This window comes from Paroedura picta, chromosome 3 (assembly GCF_049243985.1).
Source record: "Paroedura picta isolate Pp20150507F chromosome 3, Ppicta_v3.0, whole genome shotgun sequence".
Taxonomy (NCBI): domain Eukaryota; kingdom Metazoa; phylum Chordata; class Lepidosauria; order Squamata; family Gekkonidae; genus Paroedura; species Paroedura picta.
Window position 1 is genome coordinate 6,691,558 of NC_135371.1, and position 21,901 is coordinate 6,713,458.

The window sequence follows — 21,901 nt, forward strand, 5'->3', positions numbered from 1 at the left end:
ACGAGTTAAAATTTAGAACCAAGTGCAGTAAGCGGTGATTTTTTTTCTTTTGCGCCTGTGATGCCTGCTGCACAAGCATTTCCTCTTCCCCTGAGAGCCGGGGCTGAGACTGAAGAAGACCCGTAAACAGCATGAGGGTCCAGAGTGTCCCTGGATCAGAGGTCTCGTTGGGGCACCTTCTGTGTTTGTCAGAACAATGCAACCTTACTGTCTGAGAACTGCAGCTAAGTCACAGCTGATTTATGGAGACCCTGTAGGGTGTTTGAAGCAAGAGAGGGGCAGAGGTGGGTGGCCATTGCCTGCCTCTGTGGAGCAACCCTGGATGTTTCTAAGCTTCTGAGATCTGCCAAGAGTGGGTTAGCCAGGCCTTCCCAGTCAGGGCTGACACAGTTTCTGGGGAGCTGTCGATGCCACTGGACGTATTCTGAAAGGAGGCTACATCAGCCAGCTGAGCCAAAGGGATGCTCCTTCTCTTGCTGCTGCTCCTGCCCCAAGCTGCCTTTGGGATGCAGAAGGCAAAATGCACCCTGAATCTGGACAAGGATAAATTTGAAACACTGAATTATTATAGGCCCGGAGACCACCTGATCAGTGGGGTTGTCTCCACAAGAGCCATGTTCCTACCCCATACTTTCTCCTGTCCCTATTCTTACAGTCTCACGCGGTAAGTGATTACAAAATGTGGTTTTAATGGTGAGGTCAAAGGTAAAGGTAAAGGTATCCCCTGTGCAAGCACCGAGTCATGTCTGACCCTTGGGGTGACGCCCTCTAGCGTTTTCATGGCAGACTCAATTCGGGGTGGTTGCCATTCCTTTCCCCAGTCATTACCGTTTACCCCCCAGCAAGCTGGGTACTCGTGGTCAAAACACGCTGCAAAAGAGGCATGTCAACGTGGGTGGGAAAGTCTTCAGAAGCAACAGAATATATTTCTGTCCTGAACAGGAAAACGATACCCTTTTTTAAAAAAAAATTTCGGACAAAGGCATCTTCAGACCTGATAACCTTGATACAAAAGTGCATTCACACAAGCCAAATCCAGATTCAAAAAGAGTCCATGACAAACTTTAACAAGACAGGCGACTCATGTATTTTAATCGGTTGTTTATTTATTGTTTTGACTTATTGCCCACCACTCCCATAACTGGCTCGTGGCGGGTTACAATTGTCCATGTTAAAAGCCCCATTAAAACCCCATTAAAACAATTCTGTTGTTTGGGAATCCTTTTCTATTTGCTTTGGATGTGTTTAATCGATGTAAGGTGCCCTGAGCCTGCTGCCAGGGAGGGACAGCCAATAAATCAAATAAATATGTAAAATATTGACCTGTTCCAAAGTTTATCTTCATCAGAAAAATGCAGGAATTATATACTAGGAACTGATATGATATTAGAAGAAGAAGAAGAAGAGTTGGTTCTTATATGCCGCTTTTCTCTAATCAAGAGAGTCTTAAAGTAGCTTACATTTGCCTTCCCTTTCCTCTCCCCACAACAGACACCCTGTGAGGTGGGTGAGGCTGAGAGAGCCCTGATATTCCTGCTCGGTCAGAACAGCTTTATCAGTGCCATGGGGAGCCCAAGGACACCCACCTGGCTGCATGTGGGGGAGAGAATCGAACCCGGCACGCCAGATTAGAAGTCCGCACTCCTAACCACTGCACCAAACTGGCTCTGTATAATATTAATATTAATATTATAGTACAGTATAATATTATATTACAGTACGTTATGTATTATTATATTTTATGTTGTGTGATTGTATACTGTATATATTTCTAGAGTCGAAAAAAAAGTTAATAAAACAAAAAAGTTTGGGGCCCAGGAAAATGGATTACAATTTGCCAAAGCTTCAAAAATAAAATAAAATGCTGAGGTACTTATATCAAGAATAATTCTTAATTTTGATATTAGGATGGCGGGAGGGACCCACAAAGGCAGAAGCGCCGAGGGCCGGCGAAACTCACAATATGTCCCTGGGAAGTGACAGCACTGCTCAGAAAGTGAAAATTGCATGGCTCGTTCTGTAAAATCTGAGCTCCCCACTTGTCAAATACCACCATGTGAATATTTCTTAGAGTAGCGATCCCCAACCTGTGGGCCGCGGACCACATGTGGTCCGTCGACTAATTGGAGGTGGGCCCCGAAGGACGCCTTCTCCCCCCCCCCCCGGCCCTTTACTTCATCCCCCCCCCCTGGCCCTTTACAACACACTTCAGGTGTCATTGTCTCCCGTCACTCCCAGATGGGACTATCTCGTTGCAGAGAAACAAGCTCAGGGTTCCCATTGATTTGTCATTGTCATGAGTTAAAATTCCCATGAAAATAAAATGTTCCTTATGTTCATTGTTGTGGCGTGTCTGTATCTTATTTTGAAGGGATGTTTAAACATTACCAGAGTGACCAGAGAGCGCTAGGGCAGTGGTTGAGAGTAGAGGAGTAAACTACCCCCCCCCCACCGGGCCTCAGTAAAAGGCGTTGAGTGGTCCCCGGTGATAAAAAGGTTGGGGACCACTGCCTCAGTGGCAAGCAGAAAGTCACCTTATAACCAGGCCTTGCTGCATAATATACAGAACCCACTAGACCAGGGCTGATGATCAGACATTTCTGGCTTGGGACTAATGAAACTGTAGATTAAAGAATAAAATGCAGAGATTGGTGTTGTCTGGAAAGACCCCTGGAGTTATAGGAGAAGGGATTTGTCAGCGTATGATCGCTGAATGAGGAATGATCATCTGACACATCCTGCCCCTTTAGGTCACTGCTCCGAGGGCATCGTCACATCCTGCCTGTCTTGTTGGCCGTTCAAGAGGTCAACCAGAACCCCGGTCTCCTGCAGAACGTTACCCTGGGCTACGACATCTACAATGACTTTTTCAATGAAAGGCTGACCTACGATGCCACACTAGACACCCTCTCTGCCGGCCACAAGAACATTCCCAACTACGGCTGCGGAGGAGAGAACGGCCTGTCGAGTCTCATCGAAGGGGCGGACTCTGAAACCTCCCTCCACATTTCAACCCTGTTGAGCAACTACAAAGTCCCACAGGTTAGAACCGGGGGTGGGGGTGGGAGGTGTGTGAAGGGATTCTCCTTCTGTTGACTTTTCCCCCCAGGAAGACTCAATCTTGCATGGGTGTCCGAAAGCCAGGCAAAGGAAATTTGAAGATAGTGAAGAGACACAAGACTTTAGTGCAATGGTGGTTGTGGAAATGGCCCTCAAGTCACAACCGGTTCATGGAGATCCTGTAGGGTCTTCAAGGCAAGAGGCAAATGGAAGTGTTTTGCCATTGCCTGCCTCTCTGCAGTGACCCTGGACTTCCTTGGGGGTCTTCCTCCCAAGTACTAACCAGGGCCAACCCAACTTAGCTCCTGGCATTGAGAGGGCTATCCTGGCCATCCTCTCCTTTGTATGTCAACAGCATTTCTCTCAGGTTAAAAAGTGCTCCTTGCTCTCTGTAGACAATTGGTTGAGGCCATGGCAATCAGAAGGTCAAAGGGGCCTCCCTTCTATCCTTGACTGCCCACCCCCCAAGGCATGAGACAGAAGGTAGTGTGGAGAAACAGATAAGTTAGACTGTGTTTTAACGGTGTTTTATATTTTATTGTTGTAAACCACCCACAGCAAATTCTGGGGAGTAGCGTTGTATAAATCAAATCCTTCCTTCCTTCCCTCCTTCCTTCCTTCCTTCCTTCCTTCCTCCTTCCTTCCTTCCCTTCCTTCCTTCCTTCCTTCCTTCCCTTCCCTTTCTTCCTTCCTTCCTTCTTCCTTCCTTCCTTCCTTCCTTCCTTCTTCCTTCCTTCCTTCCTTCCTTCCTTCTTCCTTCCTTCCTTCCTTCCTTCCTTCTTCCTTCCTTCCTTCCTTCCTTCCTTCTTTCCTTCCTTCCTTCCTTCCTTCCTTCCTTCCTTCATTCATTCATTCATTCAATTTGTATACCGACCTGCCCTGAGACTCAGGTTGATTATAAAAATAAAACATCTAAATTTTAAAAATTTCTTCATCGTCATGGTGGCAGTTTTACTGGCTATGAATCATGGTTACTTACCAACATGTATTTGAGATTTTGTTCTGAAAATAAAACAAGGCACCAATCTCTTCCCCTTTTCCTTTCTAGATCAGTTTTGGTTCCGTTTCTCATGTTTTAAGCGACAAGACTCGGTTCCCGTTTTCCTATTGGATGTTCCCCAAAGAAGAAGCTGTGTACTTGGGCATTGTCCAATTGCTCCTGCACTTCCGATGGACGTGGATTGGCCTCCTTGCTCCGGACACGGACAACGGAGAAAGGTTCCTGAGGACCCTGACCCCCCTCCTCACCACACATGGCATTTGTGCTGCTTTCTCCATCAGCGTGCCAGAAGTCCGCCTGCAAAGGAAAATAGCACCCATTATATCCTTTTCATTATGGAGACAGATCAATGTGGTGGTTTATTATGGGCAAACAAGCTGCTTCTATGACACAATATACCTTGTTCAAAGAGCAGACGAAAAGTATAATAAACAGATAGCGGGGAAAGTCTGGATCACCACAACAACATGGGACCTCACCTTTAGTTTCTCCTACAGAGATCTGGCTTCTGAGCATATGGATGGATTTTTTGCATTCTTAATCCAGACAAGCAAGATAACCAGATACGATTATCGGGGGTCATTTCTACCAGATACGGAAATATTGGGGATGAAGGCATTTGATTGTTCCTACTCAAAGCACGTGCTGTCTGCAAAAGGAAAAACAAGATGCAGAGAAAAAGAAAAACTGGAGAACTTCCCGCGGGGGCTGCGTGAAAAGATCCTCTCTCAAGAGAGCTACAGCATTTCCAACACAATCTGGGCCGTGGCTCATGCCTTAAATGCTGCCTACTCAGCTAGACCCAAGCGGAGGGTGATGGTGGGCGGAGACCACCGGGAAGTTCAGAAAGTCCAACCCTGGCAGGTATTCCTGGACCCTTGCAGATGACGCCACTGAAATGAACAGTTCATTTTCCCATGATGGAATTGTGGTTCTGCAGCCAGACTCTGAGCAGAGGTTAAATGTAGAGGTGATATGTACAAGTTGCAAAAATCTGATGTCCATGTCTGTTCTTCGGACTACCTAGGTGAGGTAGGACTCTTCTTATCATGAGCTGTCATTCTTCTCCTATCTGCTCTCATCCCATAAGCTTCAGTGGTGAAGGAAAGGAAGGAAAGCCCCTTCTACCTTCATCTATCCATCCATCCATCCATCCACCGAATGTTACCTCACAGGGTGTCTGTTGTAGGGAGAGGAAAGGGACATATAAGAACCAACCTTCTTCAGTAATAGCAGGGCTCTCTCAGCCTCACCCACCCCACAGGCTGTCTGTTGTGGGGAGAGGAAAGGGAAGGTGATTGTAAGCCGCTCTGAGACTCCTTCGGGTAGAGAAAAGCAGCAGATAAGAACCAACTCTTCTTCAGTAATATCATGGCTCTCTTAGCCTCATCCACCTCATAGGGTGTCTGTAGTGGGGAGAGGAAAGGGAAGACGATTGTAAGCCGCTTTGAGACTCCTTCAGGTAGAGAAAAGTGACATATACAAACAACTCCTCTTCTTCTATCAACCTCCTCTATGCCCTATCATCCTAACTTGTATGCCACCTCTCTCCAAATATCTTGGAGCAGCTCACATCAATAGGATTAAAAACCCGTACAAATTTAAAACTAAAATACATTAAAACCTGCCATTTTCATGAGCAGGGGAGTTCCTCTGGCTCTGCCTGTATCTTCACACATTCTTTACCAAGCTTTGCTGTGGTTTTCTACTAATTCATAGAATCATAGAATCGGGACTTCCAGGGTATCTAGTCCAGCTCCCTGGACAATGCAGGAAACTCACAACTATCTGCCAACTCACAGTGACCCCCGTTTCATGTCCAGGTGATGTCCTCCCCAAACCAGAACCCCTGGCCAGTCTGGGCCAGAGGAAATTCACCTCCTGACTCCAAAATGGCAATCGGCATTTCCCCAAGCATGCAAGGAAGGACCACAAGAGAAAAGCACTGACAAAACCCTTCCAGCCTACCCATTCACAATCTGCCTAAATTCACAGAATCAGAAAAAATGAGTCTGTGCAAGGCATCACTTGGGCATGGAATTGGAGTCACTATGGGTGGGAAAGTAGTTGTGAGTTCCTGCCTAGTGCCGGAGGTTGGACTAGATGACCCTGGAGGTCCCTTCCAACTCTACGATTGGAACCTTATCCAAAGCCTTTCTGACAACAAGATAAACCAGGGGTAGTCAAACTGCGGCCCTCCAGATGTCCATGGACTACAATTCCCAGGAGCCCCCTGCCAGCAAATGCTGGCAGGGGGCTCCTGGGAATTGTAGTCCATGGACATCTGGAGGGCCGCAGTTTGACGACCCCTGAGATAAACTCTGTCCACAGCATTCCCCTGATCCAGCAACTCAGTAACTTTCTCCAAAAAAGAGATAAGGTTAGTCTGACATGACTCGTTCTTGAGAAAGCCATGCTACTGACCTTTAATAATTACAGCCATCCACTCTCACTGTTTGATTATCTGTTCTGAAATTTTGCCATCTATAGACATCAAGCGGATGGGTCAGTAGTTACCCAGATCCTCCTTTCCCCCCTTCTTGAAGATGGAGACAACATTTGCCCTCCTCCAATTTTCTGGCATATCACCTTTCTCCAAGAATTGTCAAAAAATAATGGACAGAGGTTCAGAAATTACATCTGCAAGGACTTCAAGTACCCTTGGCTGAAATTCATCGGGCCCATAGGACAAGATCTATCATATTATGGAATAATAGGGGCCATTTCGCACGGCTTCAAAATAGCACAATGGTTGCTAATTGAAAACGCTACTAATTTGCCTTAATGCACGACGTCGCAGACAATCTGCAACACTCCTGAAACCAATCAGCAAAAAGCGCTTCGTTGTAGCGCTTTTAGGAATCCAGAAAAGTGGATTCACCCTCCGGATAGCGATACACTCCTGCAACCAATCTGCAACAATAGCGCTAAAGACCTGTGCGTTACCATTGTTGCGGGTTCTTCAAAGTCCCTCCTCCTGAGCCTGTCCTCCAAACTTCCGGCGAAGCGATCGCCATTTTTTTTTCTCCGAGCGAGCGGGGATAAACGCACCAGCGAGCCTCTTTCTGTTTAGAGGCTTCCCTGGCTTCAGTCCTTCACCTTTAGTCACTAAGCACAAACCACATAAAAGCCCGTTTGCTGAAATAAAGTCCCTTTATTTTTTACACATTAATTCAGCCGAAAATCGGGCCTGTGAGAGGGGGGGGGGATTTTTTTTTTATCACTCGAGGCAGCGTGCCAACAATCATACAATCAAACGACAGCTCACATTAGGCAGCTGGATGGGTCTCTCCGTTGCAACGAATCTACCCAGATTCGTTGCTATGGGTCTGTTTTTTGTTTTTTTTTAAACCTTTCTTAAAGGGAAAGGGGCTGTTTGGGAGCATGCTAACGGCTGCCCATTGGCTGCTTGACGGCCAGGGGCGGGACGAGCTTGGCAATAGCGCTTCTTTTCTAGCGATTTCTGCCGAGACCGGAAGCCTGTGGGAAACGCTAAAAAACGCAACTGATTCCACTACAAAGGCAGGTATGCATAACGACGAATTCCACTATTTTAAATGGCGATTTTTCATTCCGCAAACAATTTTCAACAAAGATCCCCGTGCGAAAAGGCCCTAGGAATTGTTCCCTGTGATGCAGAATTACATGTAGAAATCTCACGACTCTAAATACAGTCTAAGGCAAAAAGCTGAAAACTCTAAAATGACAGGACAGAGTTAAGGGTTGAGGGACAGAGTTGTCAGATCCTTACTAGCCAAAGGAAAACATTGCCATATCTAGGTGGGGAAAGTCCTAGAGCTTTGAGGATGGAGGATGGGAAGGACAGGGACATCAGTGGAGTACAGAGCCCAAAGTCCACCTTTCAAAGCAGCCACCCTCTCCGGGGGAACTGATCTCTGTCATCTGAAGGTGAGGTGTAATTCCAGGAGATCCCCAAGGCTCACCTAGGGGCTGGCATCTCTAGCACGGGTCTTCTGTTCTTAAAATTCTCTCTCTCTCTCATTCTAGCTTCATCCTTTCCTCAGGAACCTCCAGTTTTACAATGTATCCCTGGATGGTGTATATTTTGATGAGAAAGGGGATCTGGCAGCTGACCTGGATATTGTGAACTGGGTGGCATTTCCTAATCTGTCCATCGGTGATGTGAAATTTGGGAGTATCAAGAGACAGGCATCGACAGGCATAAAGGTCACCATTCAAGAAGACGCCATTATGTGGCCAGCCAGAATTAACCGGGTGAGGAGATTTTCTGTTTCATTAAATTCCCTTTCACAGGGTGTCTGTTGTGGGGAGAGGACAGGGAAGGTGATTGTAAGCTGCTTTGAGACTCCTTCGGGTAGAGAAAAGTGGCATATAAGAAACAACTTTCTTCTACTTCTTCTTCTTCTGGGTAACTAGGTGGCTCAAATATATACATTATAAGCCAGATATGATTCCTATGCAGTTAATATAAAGGCTAACAGCTCATGAAATAGAGCAAAGGAAGAAGCTAGCAAGAAGGGGCAGAAACAGAGGTTGGTATTTCAGTCCGTTTGAGTTTGCATCAGGGTCAGTCCAGACCCACAGAAAGCTGTTCCAAAATGAGGACCCATCAAGGCATGTCCTCTGGCTCGGGCAATTTTGCGGTTGATCATTTCAGCGGGAAAAGTTGAAATGGGGAGGAGCTAGGGTTCACTGGTAGAAAATCTGTTTAGCCTGCAGAAGGTCCTGTGTTCAATCCCCGACAACTCCACTTTAAAAAAAAAAGCAGGTAATCAGTGATGTGAAAGAACCTCCGCTGGAGACCCTGGAAAGCAATACCAACCTTAATTAGCCAATGGTCTTATTAGGTATAAATTTTTCATATGAGATTTGGAAGACCATTCTGTGTCCACCAGGCAAAGACAGGAGGTCAATCTCATGGCCAAGAAAGAAGCCCTGTGCATCTCATAGAATCATAGAATCATAGAGTTGGAAGGGGCCATACAGGCCATCTAGTCACAGAATCATAGAATCATAGAGTTGGAAGGGGCCATACAGGCCATCTAGTCCAACCCCCTGCTCAACGCAGGATCAGCCCAAAGCATCCTAAAGCATCCAAGAAAAGTGTGTATCCAACCTTTGCTTGAAGACTGCCAGTGAGGGGGAGCTCACCACCTCCTTAGGCAGCCTATTCCACTATCTCCACTGCCTTCTTCACACAATGACAACTTCGAGGATTCCATGTACACAAACCACAATTCCCTTAACTGGATTTCAACCTCAGACCCAGAAAAAGTCAAGGAGACCCAGAGAAGTGACCTTGGGGGGAAGCAGCTCCCACCCCTTTCAGAAGGAACTGAGGCACCAAGAGACTTGTCCTTGTCTCCTTTGGGGAGTTCAGCTGTCCTCTGGGCCTTGTAGGTCATGTCCCTTGTTCTAAGTGCCTCACGTAAAAGAGGAATCCAGAGGCACGAAGACCAAGATGAAGGGAGCTTGCCAAGTGGTAAAATGTCATGGTAAAATTCATGCCAGATAGATGACCTTTCTGGTCACGTGACCCAGTTCCCTCACGTGTTTGAACTGACCCTCCTTGTCTTTCTAGGCCCAGCCTCAGTCAAGATGCACCGAAAGCTGCCACCCAGGATACACAAAACTGGCTCGGGACGGAGAGCCCATTTGCTGCTTCGATTGTTCTCCGTGCAAGGAAGGGACCGTCTCCACGCAGGAAGGTAGGATGGTAACCCCAGAGGAAAGGGAAGCCTTTAGGGAATGGGGTGAAGAATCACAGAATCCTACAGAGGTGCATGGAACAAGGTTATGGGATGGACTGCTGTGAGAGTAGAGCTGAATTTTCTTTCTTCTTTGACACCTTCATGTCCGTTAGCCATTGGTTCCCAAAGGGCAACGTTAAGGCCCTATTGGGTATAGGGTTGTCATTCCCCAGTTGGGGCCTGGGTATCCCCTGGCTTGGTCCTTCTCCCCATGCTCTAGGGCTTTGAAAAACCCTCCCTACCAAGAGCCTTTTGGCATCAGGTCTGAAGAAGAGTTGGTTTTTATACCCCTCCCCTTTTCACAGCCTGAACGGGTATCAATGAGGCTTACAATCGCCTTCCCTTCCTCTCGCCACAACAGACACTGTGAGGGAGGCGGGGCTCTGAGAACTCTGACAGGGCTGCTCCGTCAGAGCAGCACTATCAGGGCTGTGACTAGCCCAAGGTCACCGAGCTGGCTGTCAGTGGAGGAAAGGGGAATCATACCCGGCTTGCTGGATTAGAAGCTGCCACTCTTAACCATCACACCACGCTGGCTCTCTGAGACCGGCATGAAGGCTAAAAATAAAACCTGTGACTTACCGGGAGCAGGTGACTTACCGGGAATGACTTACCGGGAGCAGGGAGGATCCGGAGGGAAGAAGCCTGGAGAAAGCTTCCCCCTGAACTACATGGGTGAGGTAGAGATGGTGGTCTAAGAACCACCTCTCAACCTAAATTGCTTCTATGCGAAATAAGAACACATGTTTAGCATCGTAGGAACACTGAATTCAAGTATACGAACGGAATAAATGTAAACTTCTTGTCCTCAACTGTTGCGGCTTAGAGTTCTGTTCCTGCTTTATTATTTTACTTCATTACAAGTTTAGTCCAGTGAGATTGACACACACACCCCGTCAACACCACCGTATCATGAGATGTGACTTCCCAACTGGAGACCAAAAATGAAATCCTTATTTAGATGAGCAGGCCAGGTGTTTTTCTTTGGATATTCTGCGAGCAATAAGTATCGTCTTTCACAAAACTTTGCCTGAACTGCGTATCGTTTCAGATTTTACTTTCTAAAGGGGCTTTTCTCTTATCCCTGTTTCACTTGGCTTTTGTGGCCTATGAGACCTGATGCCAAAAGGCTCTTGGTAGGACAGGAAGATCAGTGACGACACCGATTGAACCCCCAGATCCCCCCCTCAGATATGCCCACTCTGTGGGGTTACAGCCATAATGTTCCCTGTGAACAAATGCTCTGCTGCTGTTTTTCTTATGGTAACTGTTGATGATATGGAGTGGGCAAACTGTGGCTCTCCAGATGTCTCTGGACTACAATTCCCATGAGCCCCAGCTGGGGCTCATGGGAATTGTAGTCCAGAGACATCTGGAGAGCCACACCTTGGCCATCCCTGATATAGTTGCTGAACTTATATTCTATCTTGTAAACCGCCCTGATCCGCAAGGGAAGGCGGTATATAAATGCAAAAAAAGAAAACAATAATAAATATGCTGAAAAACAGAACCAAGTTCATCAAAGAAATATGACAGTTGAATGTTTCCTGGAAGTGAAGTCCCCTTTGTTGTTTTCAGATGCAGACCACTGTATCTCATGTCCGGAAGATCAGCATCCAAACAAGGACAGGGACGAATGTGTCCCCAAGACTGTTATCTTCTTGTCTTACCAGGAGCCTTTGGGCATCTCTTTGGCTTTCTTCGCTCTGTTCTTCTGTCTTTCCACAGGCTTTGTCTTGGCCATCTTCATTAAATACTTAGAAACCCCAGTGGTCAAAGCCAACAATCGGGACTTGAGCTTCATTCTCCTCGTTTCCCTCCTGTTTTCCTTCATGTCCTCCTTGTTATTCATTGGACATCCTGGCAAGGTGACCTGCCTCCTCCGGCAAACGGCCTTCAGCATCATCTTCTCTGTTTCCGTCTCTTCTGTGTTGGCCAAAACAGTCACTGTGGTGCTGGCCTTCATGGCCACCAAGCCAGGGAACAGGATGAGGAAATGGCTGGGGAAGAGCTTGGCAAAGGCCATTGTCCTCTCCTGTACCCTTATTCAGGTGGCCATCTGCTTTGTCTGGCTGGGAGCTGCTCCCCCTTTCCCAGAGTCTGACATGCATTCCCTGCCCACACAAATCACACTGCAATGCAACGAAGGCTCCACAGCCATGTTTCATTGGGCCCTTGGCTACATGGGCTTCCTGGCTGCTGTCTGTTTCGTGGTGGCTTTCGTAGCTAGAGATCTTCCTGGGGCCTTCAATGAAGCCAAGCTGATCACCTTCAGCATGTTGGTCTTTTGCAGTGTTTGGGTATCTTTCTTGCCCACCTACTGGAGCACAAAAGGGAAATACATGGTAGCCGTGCAGATCTTCTCTATCTTGGCCTCCAGTGCCGGCTTACTGGCTTGCATCTTTTCCCCTAAATTGTACATTATTTTAATGAGGCCTGATCTGAATACCAAGGAGCATCTAATGATGAAGACAAAATATAGCATATGAACCTTAGATTGTAATAGAATGCCATAGAATCATAGAGTTGGAAGGGGCCATACAGGCCATCTAGTCATAGAATCATAGAATTGGAAGGGGCCATACAGGCAGTCTAGTCCAGTCCACTGCTCAATGCAGGATCAGCCTAAAGCTTCCAAGGCTGCATAAAGACCACCAGTGAGGGGGAGCTGACCACCTCTTGAGGCAGCCAAGTCCGCTGCTGAACTACCCTGACAGTGACTATCTAGCTGGTGCCATTCAACACTTAATTTTAAAGCCATTACATGTAAATGCTGGCTATTCTATGTCCAGCAGAGCAGTAATAATTACACTCGTCTACATCTACTGGGAGTGGCTATCCTGAGTTTCTGCTACACAAAATCTCTCCTCTCTCCCAAGCTGCCTTTCTCAGCTTTTTTTTTACCATTGAGAAACCTCTGAAACATTCTTCAAGCTTTCAGGAAACCCCAGAAGTGGCGCAATCATGCAGAATATGGTTGGGAAGCATAGCAGTGCACATGCCCATCTGGGGCCCTTCCCTCTCCCACCTAGCCCCCCGCCATCATTGGTCATCATCTGATAAATGGTCATCACTTGATAAATGTTTAACGGTGTTTCTGTGTGAAAGAGAGAGAGAGGAGAGAGAAATCTCTCTGGATTCCGCAGAGCTCTTCCACCAGGCGTTTGGTTGAGGGTGGGTAGAACGACCAGGGTGATTTCAGGCTGCTCCCCCCCGACCCCACCCCAGGGGTCAGAACTATGTACTAGACTATGTTGGTCCCATTAATATTCTGTCTCCTTTTTTGACATTAGCAGCATTGGCTGCATGTCTTTAAAACTGGCTCAGTGGTTCGTTATGAGGTAATATTTTATGCTGCTATCTTTTTAGTGGTTTGAATTTTATTATTGATTAATTAGGGCTAGGGGCTTTATTGTTGGATTGTTTTATTGTTTTACGATGTATGGGTTTTTTTTATTCATCATATGTAAACTGTCATGAGCCAGCACTGCTGGGAGTGGTTGTATATAAATATAAAGATAAATAAAAGTAAATTTAAAAAATTCCCACCCTTTCAGGGAATCCTTCCAGGGCCATCAAGAAACTGTAGAATTTCAGGAAACCGTTTGTGAGAAAGCGGGCTCCAAAGAACCAGAAATATCACACATGCTGAAGGTCTCTGCAGTGGCCACAATCTGTTCAAGAGCAGTAGCTTTGTTACTCTCTTTGTAGCTTTGTAGCTTTGTTACTCTCTTTGTAGCTTTGTAGCTTTGTTACTCTCTTACAGCCAGATTTATCACGACCTGCTTCCGACTAGATGTGCATTAATGTATTTTACTGACATGAATTGACCAAGCCAAGTATAAAGTTTCAATTTCTTGCGATTTCTTTTCTTTTGGGGATGGGTGGGGGGTGGGGAGGCGGTGAAGAAAGTTCTGAAGCTCCGATTAGTGGTTACAGTTCCGTATGGAGAGCTTCTTGTACAATGGCGCCATAAAGTCTCTCTGGTATCAGAGGGTGGATGAGAATTGCAAACAACAGCAGTGTTAGAACATGACCCACAACAGGCACCCTGTGAGGTAGGTGGGGCTGAGAGAGAAATTCATAGGGAGGGGGACGCTCCCATGGATAGCCTTCTAGCTTTGGGCTGATCCTGCGTTGACTAGATTGGACTAGATGGCCTGTATGGCCCCTTCCAACTCTATGATTCTAGGATTCTATGACTAGATGGCCTGTATGGCCCCTTCCAGCTCTAGGATTCTATGATTCTATGAAATTAACCTCAAGTGTCCCGGAGCACCTTAAAGACTAACAGAAATTAGTGGACGGCTAGGAGGTTTTGTGAGTCTCTGTTCACTTCCTCAAATCCCTAAAGCTCCTCCCCAGCCACCAGTTTTGATTGTTTTGAAGGAACCACCAAGCTGTTGCTCTTTATACTGCTCTGGACGAGCCTGGCTCCCCTTCTTGATCTTTCTAGAGATTAAGGCTCTGTGCGTACAACCCTTTTCCAGCCTCTCTGAGGGAAACGCCAGAAAAGGGAATCAGGACCACATCTGAGCAAGAGAGTTGGGATACCAGCTTTGCCCACACTCGGGAGGTTTCTTGCCTTGTTTTGTGTAGCAGGGAAGAAGTAAAGGCTGAATAATTGCTGGCTTGTGCTTCACTGTCATAGGGAAAGCTCCACCAGTTGGGTTTCTGCCTGCCGTCAAGCTGAGGTGGTCAAACTAAACCACGACTCTCTCACAGCAGCAATGATTAATTTCTGACAAGAGGCCTTATCCCCTGGAGGTGTGGCATAAGCAGGAAAAGAGTTTCTCTGGCCACGTACAAGACATCACCGCAAATTCTGTTTTGTTTTATTCATTTTTACGTGTACACCCTGCCCTTCCCTGGAGACTCACTGCAGGTGGGACATTCAACAGGCAAACTGTCCCAGACAGCTCCAGAGTGGGACTTCTCTTCACGCAAAATAGCCATCTTGATGGCTGGTGAACTTTAGTTGGTGTGAGCCAAGAATCGTAGCGGATAGAGAGACCTGCTAAGACTTTCAGGTGGGTCAGCATGGGGTGGCCAAACTGGGGCTCTCCAATATCCAGGGACTACAACTCCCATGAGTCCCTGCCAGCACACACCCTGTTCATGGGAGTTGTAGTCCCTGGACATCTGAAGCGCTGCAGCTTGGGCACCCTTGGTCTAAAGTGATAGAACCAAGTTGGCACCTTTAAGCCCAACAAAAGTTTAATTCTGGGTGGGAGCTTGCTAAATGCAGGCACAGTTCTTCACACGGAAGCTTCTAGCCAGAATTAAACTTAAAGGTGCCACTGGACTCAAACTTTGGTCTCCTGCTTAGACTCTGGAAGACCCAGGTTCAAATCCCCAGACTGCTCTGCAGCTCACTGGAATGATTTCAGGTCAGTCATAAGAATCTCAACCTACCTTACAGGGGTGTTGTGAGGATGAAATAAGGAGGGGAAGGCACTGCAGGGTACTCTCTGGCTCCTCGCAGGAAGGGTGGGAGAAAAATGTAACGAGTAGATATTCTAAAGCTTATTCTATGACCCGTGTTGTCTGTATCATGGCAGGCAGAAATTCAACTGGAACAGCTTTCGCAGCAGGAAAAACAGAATGGCTTCTACCGGTATAGCTTTCCCTGTGCCTCCTGCTCAGATGTAGTCATTGTTCCTGCTTCATTATTTTCCTGGGAGGGGCTGGAAGGTGTTAAATTGAAAGAGCCCGCCCTTCTTATCTTAGAAGTCCATAAATTGGGGTTGACTTCTCAGTCCACCTGTTCCTTCTTTGGGTTTCCCTTCTCCCATGGAATTCTCTTTGTTGCCAGTTTTCGGGCTGCCCTTCTTCCTAGAAGAAAGGCAAGGAAAAACTGCCCAGAACTAGGTGAGTCGAACTAAATTGAGGGGTTTCCAGATACAGGGAATGGGGAGGAGGGGAGAGAGAAAGAGCTCAGGGCTAAGAGCTGTTCCTAGGAGAAAGAGCACCCTGAAATCTTTGGTCCAGGCGCTCCATAAATAAAGTACTTCAAAGAGAGACTCGAGCACAAAACTGACCGATTACTCAAGAAGCTTCTTGCAATCTCCCCACCCCCCAAAAAGATTAGGCATTAAAGGTGTTTGCTTACTACTCTAATAAAACCCTGAGTGCCTTCAGCCAGTCCAGATACTTTCTAGTTTAGCAAAGCTAGAGATTTTGCCTATTAATGCACAGGTGGATGGTCTTGGTTCCCTTCTTAACTACCGTTGGATTTTGGAGAACATCTTATATTTTCTGCAATTCATGGCCTCCAATTTCTGGTTGTCTCCCCCTTCCTTCAACAATCTCATCTGTATAGTGAAGGCTTATACCTGAAAAGCTGAGCTTTAGTTAGGTGGGAAGAAGAAGAGTTGGTGTTTTATACCCTGCTTTTCACTATTATTATTATTAGATTTATTACCCGCCGCTCCCTGACGGCTCGTGGCGGGTTAAATAGATTCGAATAAAACCCCATAAAACCCTGATTAAAATCCCAAATATAAAATCACGAAGGCGTCTCAAAAAGCGGCTTACAGTCACCTTCCCTTCCTCACCGCACAACAGATACCCTGTGAGGGAGGCGGGGCTGAGAGAGCTCTGAGAGAACTGCTGTGGGAGAACAGCTATAACAGGACTGGGACTAGCCCAAGGTCATCCCAGCTAGCTTCATGCAGAGGAGCGGGAAATCAAACACGACACATCGGATTAGAGGCCACCGCTCTTAACCACTATACCAAGCTTTTTAAGTCTTTTAAGTGCCTCTGAACTTGTTCATCTAGGGTTGCCAACTCCTGGTTTGGAAATTACCTGATTTAAGAGTTAGGTTCAGGGAGGGGAGAGGCATTGAAATCCCTCCTCTCCCTGTGTTGGAATATGCAGGATCTGTAGTGTGCATGATTCAACAGCATTAAAAGAGTATCCTACCTAGAAGGGACATCTCTAGTTGGCAAATTCAGATTACGAACTTCCTGATGTTTTTCAACTAGTCTCTTCCTGTGTCCTGATTAGCTCAATTGGAGATATCTGGCTCTTTTGAGCATACTCCCTTCTGCTTTCCCTCCAGAATGTGTTAGTCAGTTAGACTGTTAGGACTATGTCTCTCCTCTGTTCTTTACAAAGATTTGTTTCTCAATAAAGCTGTTTCTTCTTCAAGCAGCTTGTTGCTCCACTTTTCATCATGTCGCTTCAAGCAGCTGGTGCTTTGCACTTCATCAGTCTGATGCAGCTGTCACAGTTCCTGCAGGGCCTACAAGGGGCTTTTCCACCAGGCATTTGGTTGAGGCCAGGCCAGGAAGATCGGGCCCCTCTCTGTATAGGCCCCATGTGCTGAACATCTGGGCAGGGGTTCCTCCACCCCCAGTCAGTGGTGTGGGGTTGTTGCTGGGCATGGCCGGGGGGGGGGCGGACGGACGTAGACTGGAGTTTGCTTGTGGTAAAGGTGTGCAAGCACCGAGTCATGTCTGACCCTTGGGGTGACGCCCTCCAGCGTTTTCATGGCAGACTCAATACGGGGTGGTTTGCCAGTGCCTTCCCCAGTCATGACCGTTTACCCCCCAGCAAGCTGGGTACTCATTTTACCGACCTCGGAAGGATGGAAGGCTGAGTCAACCTTGAGCCGGCTGCTGGGATCGAACTCCCAGCCTCATGGGCAGACAGCTTCAGACAGCTGCCTTACCACTCTGCGCCACAAGAGGCTCCTATTTGCTTGTGGTATTTGTATCTTGTTTTTTATGATTTGACTGTAAACTGCCAAGAGCCAATAGGGTCTTGAGGAGTGGCGGTCAATAAAAGCAAATGTAAATATAAATGTGCATATTTAAACTCTGCCAACAGCCCAAAACTAGCTCCCACCCCCCCCCAAAAAAATCTCCAGAGCTGGCAGCCTTAGTTTTGTGTGACTGTAGTTCCATGTGCATTCTGATTTTTGTCGTTTGTTTTCAATCCAAGGAACAAAGAACGTGATGTCCTTTGGGGCAAAGTCTGAATCAGGGAAAACATTGGATTACAACAGAAGAGATCGTCATTATCCCTATGTTCATCTTGGCGATCCTCATACCAATCCTCCTCCTCATCCCCATGCCCATCTTAGAGATCAACATACGTCCCATCCTCCTCTTCCTCATCCTCCTCCCCGTGCCCACCTTGGGTTTCCTCATCATACCCATCTTCGTCATCCTCCCCACGCCCACCTTCGAGATCCTCCTCTTCCTCCTCCTCCTCATCTTAGAGATCTACCATTGGGGCTGAATCCACAAATGACATTGGCACCAAACAAGGTAACCAAGAAGGCTGACAGAAAGCCTAATCTGTAACAGCTTTCACTGTTAAAATAATAGATCAGAGCCCTGGTGGGTGGAGACTTCCAGATTCTGTTTCCAGTCAGCAGGCCCATCAGGACACACAAAGTATGTGGGGCTGCAGAGGGGGGAAGGGAGAAACGGAATTCCCGCCCGCACTCCCCCCCTGGGCCGTAAAGGCCTGCCACATCTTCTGCAAGCCTCACCGACCCTTTTCAGCGCCCAAAGAGGCTTGTAGAGGCTGTGGCAGGCCTTTTCAGCCCACAGGTGAATGTGGTTGAGAGTTCCCCAGCACTGGCAGATGCTCTTGGGAATAGTAGTCCATGGACTGGCAGGGGCTTGTGGGAATTGTAGTCCATGGACACCTGTAAAACGGAGCTGTTCCACCAGGTCTACGGTTGAGGCCGGGATAGTGAAGGAAGATCAATTGGGGTCCCCCTTGATGTTAAACGACAAATGCTGTCTAGGATTCTTCTCTCCTCCCTCTGGTAGAAGGATGGGAGAAGGGGTTGAGGGTTCCACCATTTTGTTGCCGCCATTGTTATTGTGTTGTGATTGTCCATTTTAATGGGTTTTTAATGGGTTTTTAGTTGGACACGAGCCTCAGGGAGTAGCGGTTAATAAATTTAATAATAATTATGATGATGATGATGATGATGATCTAGAGAGCCACAGTTCGTCCACCCATTCTCTGTGGTATGTATATTTGCATTCAGAAAGCAAAATAGCTCAAATAATCTTTCACATGTTTATATTAGGCAGAGGAAGGATGGGCAACAAGCCAGCTATTGAAACAACCCTGGGCAGTGCCGTGTCAAGACGACCAGAACACCATGCTGCCCCTTCAGTGGCCGCAGAGAAACCCATCGTCAACCAAGACCTTATTACGTGACGATGCCAACACTCTTCAGCGCATGGGAACCATGGACCCCAGCTCGTGGTCTGGAGCACAGAGTGTGTCCGAAACCCTACCGGACTATAGCGGGTTGACTCTAGAACTCTGGCAAAGTTCTGTGTCAGGAGCTGAGCCAGGCGGTTCATTGGAAGAAGGTAGGGGAGGCCTCAGTCCCATCCAAGTTGGAGCTATTGGTGTTCTCCAGATGTGGTGGCCAAGTCCAAAAATAATATTGGGGGGGGGGCAAATTAGCTTGCCAACTCCAGGTTGGGAAACTCCTGGAGATTTGGGGAGGGACATCTGGGGAGCACTGGGTTTGGGGAGGAGGGGAACCTCAGCAGGGTGCAATGCCACTTTCTTCATGCAGCTCTGCCTTGGTCTGGAAATGCTTTGTTATGGGTCCCACATACCTTAGGGACCGCCTTTTACCCTATGTCTAATAAACAAACTTATTGGTCATACCCAGCCCCAGGGAAGCGTGCTTGGCCATGACCAGGGCCAGGGCCTTTTCGGTCCTGGCCCCTACCTGGTGGAATGAGCTCCCGGAAGAGCTGAGGGCCCTGCGGGAATTTTCTGTGTTCCGCAGGGCCTGCAAGACAGAGCTCTTCCGCCAGGTCTACGGTTAAGGCCCTACAACCCTATTGGCAGCTGGAGATCAATTCTCCCATGTCCTCCCCTGTAGGTGTTAGTTAGGGGGGATTGGTCGCTTTTACTTCACCGCATTGTATCTTGGAACTTTGTATAGCTAATTGTGGATTGTTTACTGTTTTTAGGGGAATTTTATTGGGGATTTTATATGTTGCAACCCGCCATGAGCCTTGGGAATGGCAGGCTAAAAACCAAATTAATTAATTAATTAATTAATAATTCCTGGAGAGCACCAGGTTCCACCTGGAGGTTGACGAGACGATTACCACTGCCTCACTCAGTGGCCAACCAGTTCCTCTGGAGGCCCAACAATTGGGCAGAGACGCTGAGGCCTTCTCTTGATGTTGCTTCCTGGCTCTGGGATTCAGAGGCTTAGTGCCTCTGAACGTGGAGGTTCCCCTCAGTCCCCATGGCTAGTAGCCCTTGGTAGACTTCCCCCTGTAGATCTATCTAATCCTCTGATGTAAATAAACAATAAATGGCTGTCTGTCTTTTCTCCCAACAGGTATTGGACTTGTGGGAAAGGTTGGAGAATTTGAGGAGAGGCATTTCTTTGGGGCACCAGGAAGAGGAGAAGAAGGGATGGCTTTCCAAAGATATGAAAGCCAGGAAGTTAGTGAAAGCCAGCAGAGACCAGAAGATTGGTGGCCATCTGGCCCAATGAGGACGGATTCTCTCTTAGACGACCAAGTGTTAACAGAAGCTGCCTTCTCGAGGAAAGAACCATCGTCGGGTACTGAATGCGAAGAAAACTTGGGGCAGAGATCTGACCCTTCCGGGAGTCAGCCTGCTAAGAAAGAAAACTTCATGTACCCATGCTCCGAAAATGGGGAAAGCTCTGTTAATGAATCCTTCCTTCTCAAGCAAGAGGAAGCCCACGAGGAAGAAACACCGTACACATGTTTGAGGTGTGGGAAGAGTTTCTCCAACAGCTACCATCTTATGGTGCATCTTGATGGACATACGGGAGAGAACCCATTCTGTTGCCTGGAATGTGACGAAAGCTTCTTCTGGGAAAGCCAACTTTTGGCTCACAGCACCAAGCACTCACAAGATAAGCCATTCCAGTGCTTGGAGTGCGGGGTAGTCTTTTGTTGGGCAATGTGCCTCTGGGCGCACATCAAAAGTCGCCACAGGAAGAAGCCCCAGGCCTCCATGCTCAACTAATTCTCACAACTCTCCAGTGACGAAGGGAGCTCGAGCAGAAGAAACTGTGCATGTTGCCGGACTGCGAAGAAATGTTGAATTATGAGTGGAATCTTGTTGAGCATAAAAGGGACGATACCCAGTGGACAGAAGCCAACCGGATATTCAAAATGAAGGGGAAGATCCAGCCTGCAGGCAAACTGAGGATATGCACATAAGAATTAGGGCTAAGTGATGTACTATAGCTAGAGAGGTTTCCTGCCATCATGCATCTCACTTCATTTGTTTCTCTTTCCTGTAGCCTGGATTTGCATAAAGAGGGAAGCACAAGTAGTGATTGTGGAAACCTGGATGGAACTGGGCTGCATGTGACTCCTTGTGGAGAAATTTATACACAGAAACGTCCCCTGAAATGTAGTCCGAATGTCACTTTGAGAGGAGGGTTGAACTATTTACCTCCCTCTGATTTCTGGACTGCTTATTGCCAAATCCGTGGTATTCATTTTTAACGATGTTTTTTAAAACTGCCCATGAATTATCCAGAGCCTTTAAGGAAAATCTGATTTTATTGGTAAGAATTTGCTATCTGAAAGACAAGCCCTCTTTATTACACGGTTTGTTTGTTTGCTGGTTCAAGGTTATCCACATTCCATATTATTGAGAATTGAACACACTGGACGGTTTTGTTGTTTTGGGTGAGGGTGGTGGGTTGAGACAGGAGAGGGGGACTTGTTTTTCTGAAGGCTAAATAAAATGTTTTTAAATTCTCTTGGGTGTAGTGGTGTCCAGTTTGGTGCATTAGATAAGAGCAATGGCCTCCATTCTGGAGAACCAAGTTGGATTCCCCACTCCTGCTCCACTTGAAGCCAGTCACAGTTCTCTTGGGTTGGTCAGTTCTTTTACAGCTCTCTCCATCCCACTTCTCTCACAGGTTGTATGTTGTGGGGAGAGGAAGGGAAAGGTGTTTGTGAGTTGCTTTGAGACTCCTTTGGGAAGTAAAAAGTTATGTGTGGGGGGAAACATCCCCCCCCGTCTTTTCTCCTGGGGCGGGAAGGTAAAATGAACCCTTTAATTTGGGAGAGAATGGTTCTCACTTGGGTTGCCAACCTCCAAGCAGGAC

The 21,901-nt window shown here is 47.2% G+C and overlaps 2 protein-coding genes across 2 annotated transcripts; both read left to right on the forward strand.

Moving 5' to 3' along the window:
• Positions 1 to 461: 461 nt before the first annotated feature.
• LOC143834466 (vomeronasal type-2 receptor 26-like) lies at positions 462 to 12,281 on the forward strand. The gene is made up of 6 exons (XM_077331291.1): positions 462 to 664; positions 2,751 to 3,042; positions 4,109 to 4,924; positions 8,069 to 8,296; positions 9,624 to 9,750; positions 11,371 to 12,281. The coding sequence occupies exons 1-6, from the start codon at positions 462 to 464 to the stop codon at positions 12,279 to 12,281; spliced, it is 2,577 nt and encodes an 858-aa protein (XP_077187406.1).
• A 3,256-nt stretch (positions 12,282 to 15,537) lies between these two features.
• LOC143834353 (uncharacterized) lies at positions 15,538 to 21,549 on the forward strand. Its single transcript, XM_077331121.1, has 4 exons — positions 15,538 to 15,663; positions 17,743 to 18,071; positions 18,851 to 19,142; positions 20,141 to 21,549. The coding sequence occupies exons 2-4, from the start codon at positions 17,757 to 17,759 to the stop codon at positions 20,800 to 20,802; spliced, it is 1,269 nt and encodes a 422-aa protein (XP_077187236.1). The 5' UTR covers positions 15,538 to 15,663; positions 17,743 to 17,756; the 3' UTR covers positions 20,803 to 21,549.
• The last annotated feature ends 352 nt before the right edge of the window (positions 21,550 to 21,901 follow it).

Excerpts from the sequence above, each read along its gene's own strand:
- LOC143834466 (XM_077331291.1), top strand. The coding sequence starts at position 462 with ATGCTCCTTCTCTTGCTGCTGCTCCTGCCCCAAGCTGCCTTTGGGATG. Across the intron at positions 3,043-4,108 it reads GCAACTACAAAGTCCCACAG|ATCAGTTTTGGTTCCGTTTC; the intron begins GTTAGAACCGGG and ends TTTCCTTTCTAG. Across the intron at positions 8,297-9,623 it reads GGCCAGCCAGAATTAACCGG|GCCCAGCCTCAGTCAAGATG; the intron begins GTGAGGAGATTT and ends TTGTCTTTCTAG.
- LOC143834353 (XM_077331121.1), top strand. The coding sequence starts at position 17,757 with ATGTCCTTTGGGGCAAAGTCTGAATCAGGGAAAACATTGGATTACAAC. Across the intron at positions 18,072-18,850 it reads TGACATTGGCACCAAACAAG|GCAGAGGAAGGATGGGCAAC; the intron begins GTAACCAAGAAG and ends TGTTTATATTAG. Across the intron at positions 19,143-20,140 it reads AGGCGGTTCATTGGAAGAAG|GTATTGGACTTGTGGGAAAG; the intron begins GTAGGGGAGGCC and ends TTCTCCCAACAG.